At 42.0% G+C, this 18,840-nt stretch overlaps 1 protein-coding gene across 3 annotated transcripts in view; it reads left to right on the top strand.

Annotated features, from left to right (window-relative positions):
* LOC133491501 (gamma-aminobutyric acid receptor subunit gamma-3-like) overlaps window positions 1–18,840 on the top strand; it is a 104,403-nt gene that overhangs the window by 69,452 nt on the left and 16,111 nt on the right. For 2 of the 3 annotated variants that reach the window (XR_009792421.1, XM_061802731.1), the window contains exons 6-9: window positions 908–990; window positions 11,147–11,284; window positions 15,190–15,342; window positions 17,044–17,115. Coding sequence is in view for 2 of the 3 variants with exons in the window: in XM_061802731.1 (XP_061658715.1) it covers window positions 908–990; window positions 11,147–11,284; window positions 15,190–15,342; window positions 17,044–17,114 (445 nt within the window). In the remaining variant the exon portion in view is untranslated. The remainder of the gene's footprint in view (window positions 1–907; window positions 991–11,146; window positions 11,285–15,189; window positions 15,343–17,043; window positions 17,116–18,840) is intronic. The other variant, XM_061802721.1, reaches the window with a different exon arrangement.

Below are 18,840 nucleotides of genomic sequence, written 5' to 3'. Positions count from 1 at the left end.
ATATTAGTCAAGTCCATCAGATATTATGGTTCACGACGCTTGCGTGAAGTGCATTCCGTCGCCAGTCACTCATCCATTGTTCAGGTTTGACTAACTAAATGTCATTCCTCTGGGTGGGCATGAGAAACCTTTGTTGATGAGTGTGTGGAGCTGGCTAGTGGTGGCCACTAAATTATATAGCATTCCAATGCCACCCTTGCCCGTCTAGTTTTTCCCGAGATATTCTGGGTGGTAATCCAAGCCGAAACAAATGTTCAGGTCTCACCTTCACCTTCACAGGTTCACCTTCAGGTATCTTGAAATTGCACCCAAAGATGAACCAAAGTTTTGAAAGTCCATCATTCTCTTTTAGGAATCTTATCTGATTTATTTTGAATGGATAGATGCATATACTAAAAACTTGAAAATAATGCTATTCAATTTATTCTGTCAGCATATGTAAACCGCAAATGAAGGTGGGTGACAGTTAAAATCTCACCTAGGGCGTCACATTGAGTAGAGCCCTGGATTTTCTATCTGATCACATTCAATACAAGTGTACCTAATTAGTGGCACTGCCATTTGTTCCACTAATGTCTTACAGTGCGGTTTACTGATGATGCTTATTAGCACATTGGGCAAAATGTCAACAGCTTTCAGATGTTGAGGCCAATTTACCTGCTATTTACACCTCATCTCCACACTTTCTTTCTGGCACATTTGGTGATGGCAGAAAGTAAATCTGAAAGTTGGAAGGTCAGCAATGTGAAGCTACCACAAAGAAAAGTGAAAAGAAGCTGTCTATGCTCTGACTGAGGCGCCACTCTTGTGCGGATTTTACCTTGCACAAAGCTCCCAGTGATATGTTATTTTATCATTTGAGCGACTTATCAAGTGTTTTTCTATTTTTCTCTGTCTGTCTCTCCAGGATGACCATCAATGCTGAATGTCAGCTGCAGCTCCATAATTTCCCAATGGACGAGCACTCGTGTCCTCTCATCTTTTCCAGTTGTGAGTGCTGACAGTTGCAAGCTCACATGTACATGAGCAGGCTGACACTTATGTATGCAGGAATGCATCAAGGCTTCTGTGACTTAATATTCCATCCACCCATTAAGAGTTATTTCAGTCATTTATAAGTGTTCGATCGGAATATTAAGACAAGAGAACTTTGCACACAGTTCTGCCTCCCTTTGCCTCACTGTAGTCATGAGAGGGATCCAAAAATGCAGATGATTTACCAAGTCAGTACAAGGACCGCAGCTGCTGCATTTCCAAATCCTTAACTGATTAATAATGGGCCTGATGCTGGAGTCACACACAACTGTTTATTTAGGTGTGTGGCTAAGGAGGCAGTTGGACACCACTGACTCAAATATGATTGAATTAATTTCAAGCAACCACTTGAAGTGACACCAGCTGTGCTGTGTGTATCTGAATTTATGCAGCAGGTGCTTCCATGAAAAAAGGATAAATTAATATGAATTTAGAACACTGACCTGGAAAAAATCAAGCAAATTGATAAATTAATTTACAATATTTACATTTATGTCATCAAGGCATAATTCCAATGTTTGCATTTAAGATGAATAGATGATTATATTTTTTGTTTTTTTTAACAACCAAGTCATTTTGTATCTTTAGTTTTTTTCCAAAACTCATAACTCATAACTTTGCTTAATACAGGCTGATTAAACAGAGTGCAGGTATCATCTTCTTGTAATTCAAGTTCAACGAAATTGCATTTCAAGAAGCTGGTCGAGAACTGCCACAGAGATTCTGTTCATATCACATTAGAGCCTCTTTTTTTTTTTTTAAATAACCACACACACACACACACACACACACACAATATTAGGTTTTGCTTGAAACAGTAATAGCGAGGTTGTTGAGCTGCCCAGTACAACTTTTCGAATCACAGGCATGGCTGCAGTCACACTGAAGACCTCTTACCTTGTCGCATGACTCGCCGTATACAGTATTTACATGCATTCTCAGCAGCTTAATGTATGACAAGCGACTTCACCCTAATTGAGGGCCCCATTCATAATTTGCCTGCAGAAAAGAGAAAATATGACATTCTGTCAGCTTTCAGCACTTCCCTGCCTGTCCTTCTGCCTTGGGTAATGATGGTTTTCAACAGTATTTTTTTTCAATGAAATTGACTGACATCTTGCACACTCGTGCCAACAGGTCTGTGAAGTTAATTTTGAGAATTGATGTCTGCACAACAACAGAGCACATGTATTGATTAGACTACTGTTTCCTCACTTCCATCGTATTTTAGATAAGAATAACTAAAAGGGCATGAATAGAAAGAATTATGTTGCTGTCTCAATTTACTCACAAAGGTTTTATTTGATAATTTTGCATGTTATGTAATGCTCAGTAGTGTGTTCACAGCCACGTATGAGATAATATGAATTTGTCAAGCAAAGAGATCAGAATTCAATGAAAATGCACAGCTGGGTTGTGTCACCCGCGTCTGGAGACTCATCCAGCTGCAGTGAAAGGCATTCGCAGTCTGCGATGTCCTTCCAAAGTTGCTTGGTCAAATCTACGGCCGGACATATAGTGAAGAAAATAAGTATCTGAACGCCCTGCTATATTGCAAGTTCTCCCACTTAGAAATCATGGAGGGGTCTGCAATTTTCATCGTCTGGGGGCACAAACCAGTCTGTAGGCCGGTCCCAAGCGCCCGGATAAATGCAGAGGGTTACGTCAAGAAGCGCATCCGGCGTAAAAACTGTGCCAAACAAATATGAGCGTTCATCTAAAGAAACCCATACCGGATCGGTCGTGGCCCAGGTTAACAACGCCCGCCCCCGGCACTGCTAACCTGCAGGGCGTTGGTGGAAATTCAGCTACTGTGGGTCGAAGACAAGGAAGAGGAGGAAACCGGATCCTTCGTCAGAAGAAAAAGAGGAACGCACAGAGCCTACAACTGATTGTAGGGACTTTGAATGTTGTGACTATGACAGGAAAAGCTCAGGAGTTGGTTAACGTGATGATTAGGAGATAGCTTGTTTTGTCTTTGTGGATCTAGAGAAAGCCTATGACAGAGTACCAAGAGAGGAACTGTGGTACTGCATGCGTAAGTCTGGTGTGGCAGAGAAGTATGTTAAAATAGTACAGGACATGTATGATGGCAGCAGAACAATGGTGAGGTGTGCCTTAGGTGTGACAGAAGAATTTAAGGTGGAGGTGGGACTGCATCAGGGATCAGCTCTGAGCCCCTTCCTGTTTGCAGTGGTAATGGATAGGCTGACAGATGAGGTTAGGCTGGAATCCCCTTGGACCATAATGTTTGCAGATGATATTGTGATATGCAGTGAAAGCAGGGAGCATGCAGAGGAATAATTAGAAAGATGGAGACATGCACTGGAAAGGAGAGGAATGAAGATTAGCCGAAGTAAAACAGAATATATGTGCGTGAATGAGAAAGGTGGAGGGGGAAGAGTGAGGCTACAGGGAGAAGAGATAGCGAGGGTGGAGGACTTCAAATATTTAGGGTCAACAATCCAGAGCAACGGGGAGTGTGGTAAGGAAGTGAAGAAACAGGTCCAAGCAGATTGGAACAGCTGGCGGAAGGTGACGAGTGTGTTATGTGACAGAAGAGTCTCTGCTCGGATGAAGGGCAAAGTTTACAAAACAGTGGTGAGGCCGGCCATGATGTACAGATTAGAGACGGTGGCACTGAAGAAACAACAGGAAGTAGAACTGGAGGTAGCAGAAATGAAGATGTTGAGGTTCTCGCTCGGAGTGAGCAGGTTGGCTAGGATTAGAAATGAGCTCATTAGAGGGACAGCCAAAGTTGGATGTTTTGGAGACAAGATTCAAGAGAGCAGACTTCAATGGTTTGGACATATTCAGAGGCGAAAGAGTGAGTATATTGGTGGAAGGGTGCTGAGGATGGAGCTCCCAGGCAAAAGAGCGAGAGGAAGACCAAAGGGAAGGTTTATGGATGTGGTGAGGGAAGACATGAGGGCAGTTGGGGTTAGAGAGGAAGATGGAGAAGATAGGCTAAGATGGAAAAAGATGACACGCTGTGGCGACCCCTAACAGGACAAGCCAAAAGGAAAAGAAGACGATGTGCATGTCCCTTGTGAGAGAGATAATCTAAAAAGAAAAATCCAGAAATCACAATGTATGAATTTTTAATGATTTATTTGTGTGATACAGCTGCAAATAAATATTTGAACACCTGAGAAAAATAATGTTTATATTTGGTACAATCACCTTTGTTTGCAATTACAGAGGTCAAACGTTTCCTGTGGCCCACTCCTCCACACAGATATTCTCTAGGTCAGACAGGTTTCTGGGCTGTCACTGAGAAACACAGAGTTTCAGCTCCCTTCAAAGATTTTCTATTAGGAAATTAGAACCTTGATATGCTTCTTATGGAGCCATTCCTTGTTTTTCCTGGTTGTGTGCTTCGGGTCATTGTCATGTTGAATGACCCAGCCACGACCCATCTTCAATCCGCTGACTGAGGGAAAGAGGTTGTTCCCCAAAATCTCACAATACATGGCTGCGGTCATACTCTCCTTAATACGGTGCAGTTGTCCCATGTGCAGAAAAACACCCCCAAATGATGATGCTACCACCCTCATGCTTCACAGTAGGGATGGTGTGCTTGTGATAGAGCTCATCATTCGTCGTCCTCCAAACACAGTTTGTATGACCAAAGAGTTCCATTTTGGTCTCATCTGACAACAAAACTTTCTCCCATGATTCCTCTGTATCATCCAAATGGTCATTGGCAAACTTGAGACGGGCCTTGACATCTACTGGTTTAAGCAGGGGAACCTTCCGTGCCATGCATGATTTCAAACCATGACGTTTTAGTGTATTACCAACAGTAACCTTGGAAACGGTGGTTCAAGCTCTTTTCAGGTCATTGACCAAGTCCTGTCGTGTAGTCCTGGGCTGATTCCTCACCTTTCTAAGGATCATTAAGACCCCACGAAGTGATATCTTACATGGGGTTCCACTCCGATTGATATTGACCATCATGTTTAGCTTCTTCCATTTTCTAATATTTGCTCCAACAGTGGACCTTTTTTTCACCAAGCTGCTTGGCAGTTTCTCCGTATCCCTTTCCAGCCGTGTGGAGTTGTACAATTTTGGACAGCTCTTTGGTCTTGGCCATGTTACAAGTTTGAGTCTTACTGATTGTATGGGGTGGACAGGTGTCTTTATGCAGCTAACAACCTCACACAGGTGCATCTGATTCAGGATAATACATGGAGTGGAGGTGGACTTTTAAAGGTGGACTAACAGGTCTTTGAGGGTCAGAATTCTAGCTGATAGACAGGTGTTCAAATACTTATTTGCAGCTGTATCACGCAAATAAATCATTTAAAAAATCATTCATTGTGATTTCTGGATTTTTCTCTTTAGATTATCTCCCTCACAGTGGACATGCACCTACGATTAAAATTTTAGACCCCTCAATGATTTCTAAGTGGGAGAACTTGCAATAAAGCAGAGTGTTCAAATACTTATTTTCTTCACTGTAAATTCGAGGCCAACTCGCTAGCTTGGTAGCGCATGCTGTCATGTGCACATGTGCAGTGACATCTGTCAGAAGAGGCCAGGATTGGTCAGACCGTCCGCTCCTCAATCGACGCAATGTGATCGACGTATTGGGCACAACTGAATCAAGCGATGGGACTGGATGATACTCTGACATCTTTCTTTTGTTTTATCACTCTGTCATGGGATGACCAACACTTACCTTCGCGATCGACCCATGAGCGCCCTTTTACTATGAGTAGTCGCTGTGTTGGTTCTGGGGAGGCAACAAGGCCAGTGTCCCTCTAGTACTAAGTCTGGATCCCCCTTTAGGCCCCTCTCAAGCAAAATGATATTAAATATTAAAACTGTGATTATAACGCTGATGCAAAAAGCACAAATAATGCACGTTACTCAACATTTTTAGTCGCATCTGTCGTGTTTCATGTAACAGATTCAACAAACCCCAAGGCGTTTATATTAATGACTCGAGATGATAACTTTGTCCATGTGGCAACACTGAGGCAAATTTGGCAACATCAGCATAACACATCGTGTGGGTATTAAAGTTTGGCCTTCAAAATAAAAGCTTGCCAGTAAAATAACAGTGGTATCAAAGTATCATAGCACGTTGCACCACTAAAAACAGCATGAGCTCGAGCTTAACTATCCAGCCAACAGAGAAACAATCAGAGGCAAGAAACAATTACCACAATATTGTATTGTTGCAAGGTCAGACATCTGATCGAGAAATGTTGTGAACTAACTTTATTTATTATGATAGCAGTCAGATAAACCAGGCATTCATGTCAACTTGAGTTGAAAGAAAGATTCTAGATAATGTTAAGTAACCTTAACACAACACAATACCAAGGAAGCAGTAGTAGTTATTATAGACTGGGTAACGGAAATATATCTATTTTTTTTGTCTCCATTGCTTTTAGCCTATAGTTCAAAATTATGATGTACTCATACATTGTTGTCTAAATTGCTTCACTGTATTTATTAATGCTACATATTAATTGTATTAGTTCTATTTGATTCTAGGTGATGCAACTGGTTGGACCGTTGGCCTCACAGTTGTGAGGACCAGGGTTCAAATCCCAGCCCCCCACTTTGTGGAGTTTGCATGTTCTCCCCGTGCCTGTGTGGGTTTTCTATTAATTATTAATAAATGAAGTATTAATTGGAGCCTATCCCAGCTGTCATCTCGCAGGAGGCAGGGTACACCCTGAACCTTATGCCAGCCAATCCCAGGGTACATTGAGACAGACAACAGTTGCACTCACAATCACACCCACAATCACACCTTGGGCAATTTAGCGTCTCAAATAAATGCATGTTTTTAATATGTGGAAGGAAACCAGAGTTCCTGGAAAAAAACAAGGCAGACACGGAGGAGAATCACAATCAGATTTAATGGCCAAGTATGTAACTACACACGAGGAATTTGTCTCTGACAGTCGGTACCGCCCTGGTACAACATTCGCATGTAAACTCCAGACAGGCGGGTCCGGGATTTGAACCCCGATCCTCAGAACTGTGAAGCCAATGCTCTACAGCTGTTCCACCATAATAAATGTGTATTTTTAAAATTTAATACATACATGTTAAGCAGGCTAATGTTTTTTTGTATTTTCAGTGAAGGTGAAGAGGCATACCTGTATATTCTCTGTCTGTGTGTCTTACTCTCATCATATCCCTCTCACCCTCCTCCTCTCAGGATCTTCATTTTACTCTCTTTCCTATTGTGTGTCCTCTCTCTAAAAGCCAGTGTCTCACAAGTCCGCTGGCTCTTTGTGGCACTCTCAATTTACATCTCTTCAGCTCTCTCAACACCATCATCTGGATCTGACTCAATGTCTTACTCTTACTCTTATTCGTCTATCCTTTGCAGAAATATGATGTAATATCCATTTTCTCTTCAAACAAAAAGCAATCAGGAGGAATACACAACATTTGAGTAAAGCATCCATCCATTTTCCAAAACACTTATCCTCACAAGGGTTGGGGGAGTGCTGGAGCCTATCCCAGCTAACTACGAACCAAAGGCAGACTACACTCTGGAGGGATCGCTAGTCATTTGCAGGGCACACATCAACACCATCAAAAGAAAATAATTGAAAAATAATTAGGTGGCACGGTGGAACAGCTGTAATGCGTTGGCCTCACAGTTCTGAGGACCTGGGTCCAATCCTGGCCCTGCTTGTCTGGAGTTTGCATCTTCTCCCTGTGCCTGTGTGGGTTTTACCCGGGCACCCTGCCTTCCTCCCACATCCCAAAAACATGCATTAATTGAAGACTAAATTGTTCCGAGGTGTGATCGTGAGTGCGACTGTTGTCCATCTCCATATGCCCCGCAATTGGCTGGCAACCAGTTCAGGGTGTACCCTGCCTCCTGCCCGATGAAAGCTTGGATTGGCTGCAGCACTCCCGCAACCCTCGTGAGGATAAGCGGCTCAGAAAATGGATGGATGCATGGATGGATGAAAAATAATTTCAATGTATTAATTACATTAGACTTTGTGGACGATTGATAGGCACATCTTCGTCACAGTTCTGATGACAAGGGTTCAAATCAGGCCTCATTGGTGTGGAGTTTGCATGTTCTTCATGTACCTTTCTTGGCTTTTCCCCAAGTACTCTGGTTTCATCTCACATCCCAAACACATGCATGGTAGGTTAATTAAAGACTTCCCCATAAGTGTGAATATGAATGCAAGTGGATGGAGACAAGGTTAAGGTCTCTCACCCAGACTCATCTAGAATTAGCTCCAGCATGGTCGGGTAACATGACCGGGAACCTAGTGAGGATAAAGCGGTACAGAAAATGAATGGATAATTGAATAAATCTACAATTGTCAAGAACAGATCACGGGGTTGGATTCAGAATTCACGACTCTCGAGACCAGGTACAGTTCAGGGAGAGTTTTTAATCGATCTAAGGTCACACCCGTGGCAGTGGCATGGCCACACCCCGTGCATGGTCTTTGGGAGTCTCAGCTTCATCGTCACCGTGTTAACAGTCCTAGCAATAGGAAATGGCCCCACAAACCTGGGAACTTACTTATGGGATTCCTCCTGAGGGGATGGTGTTTCTTTGAGAGCCAGACCCGCTCACCTACGATGTAAGCTGGGGCCAGAGCCAGGGCTCTCCTACAGTAACCTGGGACCTTATAGGAGCTCACTCTGTGCAATAGCATAAGACAGGCCCACCCTCAGGTCCTCTTACAACGTTTCACCAGGGCCAACAAGGATTGAACTTCAGATTCAGAGCAGGAAACAAATAAAGCAGGTAACCATGCACAACATGTAACGGGGATAAATTGGTGGATGTTGAAGGAAGAGAGTTATGGGAATACTCGGCCCAAACTAATTTATCACTCCAGCTATCCGGATCCTGGTAGGAGAGTCACCTGATTCATGACTCCAGGTCCTGGTTTAAATGTTTGGGCTGACCTTTGGTCTTCAAATGGAACTCTGAAGACATATTGACCGAGGCCCCAACTAAGGAACAAAACTCCCTCCAGAATCACAAGAGAACATAGTCATTAACATCCTTTCTGATGTTGGGCCACCAGAAATGTTCCTTTGTAACAAATTGGGTCTTTGCTGTGCCCGGATGACATATAGTCTTGTTTGTGTGGGTCCAGTGAATGACTTAATGGAGGCACAACGAAAAGACGATCGTCCAGACACCCTTCGGCACTGGTAATATCTTGAAAGGCATTGCGGGTTCCCACGTTTCCACGTGAATGCAGATACAAAACATGATTCAGGTAGTATGGGTGCGGGTTGGGAATGGTCTTTCTTAGGTGAATATAATCGAGACAATGCATCGTGCTTGTCATTTTTGGACCCCGGCCGATAGGATAAGATGTAGTCAAAACGAGCAAAAAGAAAAAAATTGCTTTCACCTAGCTTGTCTCGGCTAAAGTCGTTTTGATAATATAATATATTCTCGGTTCTTTTTTTCAGTCAGAAAAAGAAAGTCAAGCCAATGTCTCCATTCCGTCAGAGCTATCTCGACTGCTAACAGCTCGCGGTCTCCAATGTCATGATTTCACTCTGGCGGGGTGAGGTTTTTTGGGGTTTTTTTTGACCCGCAAGGATGTAATTTGCCCTCAGCTTGACTTCTCTACGAGAGAACCGCCCCAACCCCACAATCAGACGTGTCAACCTCGACCACAAACAGTCGTGGTAGTTTACTATTAAATCAAGGTGCTTACATTGGAAAAATCTCATGCTACATCACGAGACCTGAATACCCTAAATAATGATGATCTTGTCTCAATATACAGTACTCCCAAATGAAAGTAGGGAATCTGGACCTGTGCACTAGGACATAAAGCTGATAAAGTCGCAAGAAGCAATGACATCTGTTGTAGGTATGGCAATAGGTGGATACACTGACTGATCCTGCCTCATTTACCATACGAAGCGAAGACAGAAAGCTAGACCCCAGTTGGATATTGTCTAGTTGAAGGCCATCATCTTAATGAGAGCATTCTCTTGATTAGTGTGCTTTCCAACAAGGGCTCACCTCTAGTTCATTATTGCTGTCACTCATTCCCCCGTGTAGATCTCACCAATTCAAGCTCAGCCTCGCTGTGGCTTTTAGACAGTTTTGATTTACTCCTGCAGCATGGTTTTTGTGATGTATTATTTTTTATGAGATTGTTTGACTCAATGACACGCCGTCTGCCTCACAGTCAAGATGTTATGGATTCAAATTTTTGGGTCAGGTAGTTTGCTTCTTGTCCCCGTGCTTGTCTGAGTATTTTATGGGTTCCTCCAACATCCCAGCATGCATGTTAGATTAATTCAAATTTCTTAGTTGTAAATAAGTGTGCTGTGAGGACTGATTGGTGACCAGTCCAGGGTCTACCACGCCACTCACCTAAAGGCAGCTGCGATTGGCTCCGGGACACCTCAGACCCTAATGAATATAAGTGGTATAGAAAATCGATGGATGGATGGATGGATGGATGGATGGATGGATGGATGGATGGATGGAGGATGGATGGATGGATGGATGGATGGATGGATGGATGATGGATGGATGGATGGATGTTGAAATGAACCATACAGAAGAAGAAACGACTGAAGCTCTAAAGGAGCATTCAGGGGTAAACAGGGTTTCCGCTCCTGTGGACGTCCTCCTACAGTTGCAAAGTCTCTACGGAAGCATAAATTAAAAAAAAAAAAGTACAGTGGCAGTACAAGTGACAAAGATGCTGTGTTGTCTAAGAATGTACTGGCTAATTGGTGATAGAATTGGTTTGTTGTGACAAAAATATAATTAACATTGCCTGATCGTTTTAGTGAGTTTAAACAATTCAAAAACCACTGTGTACCACACTAAATACTCTATATGTTAGCATCAGGTCGAGCATTAAGATAACACAAGCTGTGTTCTTGCTGACCCACCCCAATTGCAGCTCATTAAAAAAGACCACTGGGTGTCCCCATGGCAACAAAAAAGCTACTACCATCTCAAAATGTGTCAAAGGTTCTTATTCTAAAGTCACATTAGAATGTATTGTTTCATCTTTTCTATAAAAGCTCGCTCTTCCTACCCTACGTCTCTGTCTGTCTGTCTGTCTCTCTCTTTCTCTCAGCAAGCTAAATGAACGTGTTTTGTTTTTAGATGGCTACCCACGAGATGAAATTGTTTACAAGTGGAGGCGAAACTCGGTGGAGACATCGGACCAGAAGTATTGGAGGCTCTACCAGTTTGACTTCATGGGGCTCCGAAACACTACCGATATATTGACCACGACTGCAGGTACAAAAAGGCCAGAGAGAAGGCCAAGAGCGTGTTTACCCCTTGTAATACTACTGAAGTCCAAATATGGCTTCATTGTTGTGTTTGGTCGCAGCTTAGCACATGTGCACTCTGAATGTTATCTAACAAGATGGAGACTCATGTCGTGGCTTCAGGCTTGAGGGGGGGTGGAGGATATTAATCTTTATTAAAGATTAAAACGAAAGTTGATTTATTCATCATTTTTCACTTTGCATGCTCTGGGTGATCATTTCATTTGTGCTTGTTGTTTGGGGGGAGCTGTCGTAATTTTGTCACTTCAATAGGTGCCACTAATTACACCCACGACTGACTTCACGTGGGCCAGTTTCGAATTCATTTTTAAGTTTGGTTTTAATGGCTGATTATGGTGAGCATTGTGAATGAGGGGGGTCGGGCCAATAATATGACACCGTTATTGTAAACCTCTTTTTGCCTTGATGGTGAGCAGGGATGTGTTAAATAGCCTTTTAAAGGTTAAAGTTAAATCATATCCAGATGGAACTCATATTGACATTACTGTATCTTTCCTTTTTTCTATTAATATCCCAAATTTAAAAAAACAAAGTTTAATAAGAACAAGCTTGGAAAAATACTTGGGGTAGTAGTTTATTTAAAACATTATCAAATTATTAGAGGCGTTTTAATTCATTAATCTGAATAGCGTAAAAGGTTGATGCATGTTGTGAGGGAAGACATGAGGACAGTGGGTGTTAGAGAGGAAGATGCACGAGATAACCTTAGATGGAAAAAGATGACACGCGGTGGTGACCCCTAACGGGACAAGCCGAAAGGAAAAGAAGAATCTGAATAACGTAGTACAGCAATGTTTCTTCTGAAAAGCAACATGGTTAAAGTTAAATGGCTTTTAGTGGACAACTGTGTCTAATGAATATTATTCTATTCTATTTCATTGGTTTTCAATACAACACAGTAGACCGTAGGTATCAAACTCAAGGCCCGGGGGCCAGATCCGGCCTGCCGCATGATTTTATGTGGCACACGAAGGCAAATCGTGTAATTGAAATTCCATGATGTTTGTGATAACCTGTAACAAAATTTCAAATTGTCATATCATAAATGATAAACTTGAGATATTGCAAAGCATTTTTGTTTTACCAAACATGAAGTATAGTTGAAAAACCCATTATGCTTGATTTCTGATAACAAACTAGTTAATACATTTAGTGTGGAAATATGATGAGGTGAAAGATTTTCATGGCTTCAACGTCATAATGGCACCTGAGGGAAAAAGTAACTACAATGTGGGCCATGACAAAAAGGAGTTTGACACCCCTGCAGCAGACAACGTAATGAAAAATATTCTTGTCCAAAATTAATGAGTATATAGAGGCCTTTAATAGAAGTGGAATCACGCTGGAGGGTTGGAGCATTTTGGTGGCATGAAAGCTCCTTTTTGCACGAATTCCACAAAACCGCCCATCAGTTCTAGCAACACTGCCTCCATTTTGGTAGTCTAAGGTCTGACGTGTCAGTGTAATCCTTGCACTAGGAAATCATTCACTGACAATATTGTTTGGTACACAAAATGAATTTATGGGTACGTTCAGCAGTTCAATCTGACACTCTCTCTGTGTTCTGAGAATACAGTGTTCACAGAGGAAGAGCACCTCCCCATTTTTAAGAGTTTTACATGTATAAAATACATGGGATGTGTCAGTTCGTCACCCATATTGAATGTGTCAATTCTACCTGGAAACATCTCATCATGCCTCACTTTCCGCTGTCTCCTCAATCAAAGCACCATGACTGCACACCGGCACTCCCGATAGCATGGCGATCTGAATAACCGAACGGCCTACAACCATGCTCTTAGCTTCCGAACATTCCAGAGTGTAACATGCACGCTTTGAGTGAAGTTCCAAAAGTACCGTAAAATGCATTATTAATTTTTTTGAACAATCTGTTTGTTAGTTGGCGGCACCGTGTGCGACTGGTTAGAATATTTGGCTCACGGTGCTGAGGACCGGGGTTCAAATCCCGGCTCCACCTGTGTAGAGTTTGCACGTTCTACCCGTACCTATGTGGGTATTCTCTGAGCACTCCAGTGAGTGTGAGTGCAGCTGTTTGTTTCTATATGTCCTGCGATTGGCTGGCAACTGGTTCAGGGTGCACCCCGCCTCCTGCTCGAAGATTGCTGAGATAGGCTCCAGCACTCCCGCGAGCCTCGTGAGGATAAGTAGCTCAGATAATGGATAGATGGATTTTTGTAATTAATTAATTCCGATTAATGTATGTAATGCATAGTATAAAATATATAACAACGACCAAAAAAAAGTTTTGCTTTATAGCCGTTTGAAATGTGGACAAGACGTTGCACACAAGCAGGACATTCCACCCCATTGTACAGATGACCTCAGTGGTGAGGGTAACTAAATGATGACAGATGAGTGCTGTCATCCTGGACTCCCACTGTAGCGTTACAACCTTTGGAGATGGAGACAAATCCCTAAACATCCTCAAGGAAATGAGCTACTTTCTCATTTATTGCTTCGTTTCTGTATCCCTGTCACTCGCCGGAGTTCTGTCTTTTCACGCATGATAATTAGATCATGCGGCTGAAAATACATGTTATTAATTTACATCATGAAAAACATGCCAAGTGTTGGGTTTCTCTTTCACTTGCCTTCTTGCTCTAGTTCACATCTTGCTCTTTGTTCTTTATTATGCATCAGTGTGGTAGGTTGGATGAGTAGTGTGGGTTTTAGTTAATGTAAAATTTGTTGTCCAAGCTGAAGCTAGGCCAACATGCAGTATGAATGACACAGAAATGGGCTTGCACGTTAGGTTGAAATGAAATCTATAGTTAGAAATGAAGAATTGATTGCGTGAATAGTGCTCTGAGAAAAAAAAAAAATCCTTCACACATCTGCGTTTCTGGGTGATATTTGATCTATTTCAGTGTTGGAGAGATGTTTCATGAATTCAATTTCTTTCAAGTAACCTTGAAGAATACAGTACGTTTTTTTTCAGGAATACTTGAGGCAAACCTCAAGGTTATTGGTTTTCATCGGCTGACAGTTACAATATGGCACTTTAGGAACAGCTTTTCTCAGGTACTAGAGCTGAATGTCAGTCGGTTGGGAACTGGTTTGGACCGGGAAACAGCACTGACACCTGAACCTCCGACCCCCTATTATCCCCCAAGAAACTCTCATCATGTGTATGTGTCCAGATGTGAGAAACTATTTACAGTGAGTGGTGTAAAACTGTGGCGAGTGACTGATTAAGAGTCGTGGCCCCTGCAAGTTGGGCCCATCAGGCAGGACAAAGAGAGGGTTGTCTTATCCAGACCAGGACCACCGACCCAGCGCCCACTAAGCGCCCTCAAGTGTGCAAGGTGGACCCCACCTCTGCCCCCAGACCAGGCAGGGACAAAAACCCAAAAGCAGGCCCCACAGCCCGGAGGGGACTTACACCCCCCCAGCCTCAACCCCACTCCCTAGGTGAAGAGTAGGAGGGGACTGTAGTGTGATGCATGAAAGGGAAAGAAGAGGAGGAAGCAATCTTAATTTTTGTCCGACTATGACTGGAGGGGTCATGTCACGCCATTGAAAACACATGATCAAGTTTGTAGCACAATTGACATACTCAGTGAGTACTCAAACATGGAAACAACAAACCACCAAGATGGCACCTACCCGTGTGGACGTCTCGGTTATGTGCTCTCTATTATTGTCTATGTTTTTGTGTTTTTCGTGTTTTTGGAGACATTACGAGATTCACTTACATTAGAGAAGACTTGCTACCCCAGGCTTTCTTTCACAAACTTTCGCAAATTCGCTCAGTTTTAATTTGATATAAACACAGCTTCAGTATGATTACCATATTTAAGTGACAAATGTATTGTAATTTCCTTCCAACAGGAGACTATGTGTTGATGACGGTTTACTTTGACCTCAGTAGAAGGATGGGCTACTTCACCATCCAGACTTATATCCCCTGTATCCTGACTGTGGTCTTGTCCTGGGTCTCTTTCTGGATCAAGAGTGATGCCACACCAGCGAGGACAGCCTTGGGTAAGCGGCCTTTGTGGTGCAGATGTGCATTATGATGGTGTACCGTAATTTCTCGTTTATAATGCATCCTGAAGTATAATGCGCACCCCCAAAGTTGACCTAAGAAAAAAAAAAAAAAAATCAGGAAAACCCTTCTACCAATGTACAATGCGCACCACCAATTTGCTGCTATCCATATGCTCAAAAGATTGGGAATTATCTGTATTTGATTTTGCTAGGTTTCTACTTTTTTTTTGTTTGTACTTGTTTTTTTTTTAAAAAAAAAGTCTGTACAACAATTATTAATAATAATAATCTTTGTGCGTGTGCTAATGTAGCGGTAATATATATCTTAGGACAGGCCACAGGACATGCTTGTCCTGGTCCCTGTAATTGTCAGAACAGAATCTCTCAACCAACTAAAATAAATGCTCAATGATGGCACAACATTTTATTAATACTGTTGATGACACATATTACAGTCTTGAATGAATAATCTAATTAACACTGTTTAACTTGAACTTTGTGCAGAAACATTTTTTTGCATTAACTATTAGTGCATAAAACACTTGTGCATAGTGCTGTTTATCCACTACATTACACATCCCTGGCCAAGCCTTCAAAAGAAGCATCTGACTCCTCTCCAATCTGAAAAAGATCCATGGTAGCTACCTTTGGTGCATCACTGTCAAACTCATCATTGATGAATTGGTTCAGTTCTGGTGCTTCCTGCATTGCATCATGGACATCCCATCTTGCTCCCACTGCGTGTCATCCTCTGTGCCATCCATGGCGTTTTTTGAGGAAACATTTTTTGAAGCCAGTGCTAACACTGCAGACTCTTACCCTCTGTTTGGCTACAATTTGTAGCAGCTCTTCTATTGCTCGTGAAAAAAGCAACCATTTTAATTCTGTGCGCCCTCCGTTTTTTTTTTTTTTGTTTGTTTTTATGTGCCCATTACATCATTTCTACATAGTTTGAGCTCTCGTTTTGATAGCAACCTGGCGCCATACTCTTCTTCCATCTCTAGGAATTGTGCAACTCTCCCACATCCCAAAACTCTTGCATGTGGTTTTTGATGCATTATTTTCTCCCTTGTCTTCCTCCACAATCTCACATTTGATTCAGCCATTGTGAACTGCCGCGCTCCTTCGCAGTTGCCCACTTTTTCGGCAGGAGTGATGATACTTTTCTTTTAAAGGCAGCTGCTTAACTAGGCCTTGTAGTTGAAATTTTGTCTTTGTTTAAGTTAAAACAAACTCACAGGCAGCTGTTTCTAATGTTTAGTACAGTAGCAAAAATATGGTACGTTAACAATCGGAAAAGGGTAAACTTCCGTGAGCAGGTCAGCAGCAGCTCAAGTTGGTGGCACACATGACTGTAACACATATAACTGTGTAACATAAGACATCGAATATCATATTGAAATGTAAATGTATACCTTTTTTTCCCTATTCTATGTACCTGTGTACGACTATACAATGTGGTTTTCTTTTTTATTTTTAATCCATACCTAAATATAATGCACGCTATAGACTTTTTGAAAAAAAGTTTTGGAAAATTTTGCGCATTATATACGACAAAGTACGGTATCTATTCTAACTGTCCGACTCACTGCATGTGTGTCAACTTTTGTAGGTTTTAATTTACAAAACATACAATCCATCAGTGACACTTGCTACTTCACAAATGCTAATAATTTGTTTTATTGCATGCTGAAGTCCCCTGCATGTCGACAATTTGTCTGCTTGCTTTCTTGTGGGTGATGATGATTTTCTGCTCATCTTATTGAGGTGAGTTCATTTCAAGCATGTTACGATGTTTGTGTGTCTCCATAATGTGTTGTTAAATACTATCTTGAGCCACTGCAAAAAATTTTGAGCACAAATGTACAACCAATACTAATTAAGAGCATGATATTGTTAATGTATACACATTACAAAAAGCAATGTTTTTCTTCAGTGAGCCACATTTTGGATATAGGGATTAACAACAGGGGCGCCCACAGGAATATTTTGTGGGATAGTTAGACAATTTTATGCAATTTTGTGGGGTGGCTACGAAACTCTGGGCTCCGAGGTTGGGTGGGTTGCCAATTGAACTTTTCTTCCCCTTGATAACTGATCATCAACAGAGGGAAATAACTTGAAATTACACAGGTAACTAACATGGGGGTTGGCTGTCGGTCCCCTGGCCCCCTGCCTCCCACATGGATTTCCCCTTGATACATCTACTATATGAGTATATGGGATCTACAACTAAAAAGCAAAGACTGCCTTTAAAAAAAAGTGAATTGCATAGAAATCTACCCATCCTTTATAGGAGCTGGTTATCCTCACAAGGATCACGGGAGTGCTGGAGCCTATCCCACCTGTCATCGGACAGGAGGCAGGGGACACCCTGAACTGTTTGCCAGCCAATCAAAGGAATTACATTACATTAGTTTAGAATTAGGCAAGACACTAACTACATGAACCGGTTAGAATATGTTTACAAATTTAAGTTTGAACATATTTGTCAATTAATAAATGAGCTGAATTTACTGGTATGAATCAACATTTAACACATGAAGATGACGAACTATGTTTATAGATAATCTGCACAGGATTCGACATGACGATGAATCAGCATAGTGGGCGACTGGTTTTAGCATCTGTCTCACAGTTCGGAGACTGGGGTTCGAATCACCTGTGTGGTGTTAGCATGTTCTCCCCGTGCCTGCGTGGGGTTTCTTCAGGGACTCCGGTTTCCTCCCACAGCCCAAAAACATGCATGATAGGTTAAGTGAAGAACCTAAATAGCCCATAGGTGTGAATAGTTGTGTGTTTCTATATGCCCAGCGTTTGGCTAGTAACCAATTCTGGGTGTTCCCCACCTCCTGCTCGAAGATAGCCGGGATAGGCTCGAGTACTCCTATGACGCTTGTGAGAAGAAGCTGCACAGACAATGGATGCATGGTTGGATGGATGGATGAAAAGATGCACCAGATTTTTGCTGTCTTTAAATCCACCATTTTTTTTCTTCATACATACTCCATACAATTCCCAATTCATGACACTTTGGCCAATAACAATTGGAAAAATTTTCCAGTGCTCTTTTGACCTGGAAACTGCCACCTCCAGAGAAAGTTCGGGGAGCCTCTCTTGAGACACATCTGAGAGAGGTGACCATTTGAGAGGCCTCACCAGCATTGAAAAGATCAATGACATAACTGATTAACTCACTTCAGCTACATTTTCCTCACATTATAGTCAACAACAACAAAAAATCTTTAGTTGTTCAATCCTCACCACAACGACACACAAAATGTCAAACCAATCGTTGTACCTCTCCCGCTATGCTCCATTTGTCATTTTCTGTGATCCTATTAGACCGTTATATTAGATTCACTGCGGTCCATTTGGCATTTAATTGAATCAATTAATTGACAGAATGTGCAGCAAATGTAAGCAAGCGACAATGTTTTTGTTTTTCAAACAATAGAATATAATGTAAGTTTGTTGATTGAAATGGAAACT

This window comes from Syngnathoides biaculeatus, chromosome 2 (genome assembly GCF_019802595.1).
Source record: "Syngnathoides biaculeatus isolate LvHL_M chromosome 2, ASM1980259v1, whole genome shotgun sequence".
Lineage (NCBI taxonomy): Eukaryota > Metazoa > Chordata > Actinopteri > Syngnathiformes > Syngnathidae > Syngnathoides > Syngnathoides biaculeatus.
The sequence above is the reverse complement of the archived record's forward strand: the minus strand, read 5'-3'. Positions and strand labels throughout refer to the sequence as shown.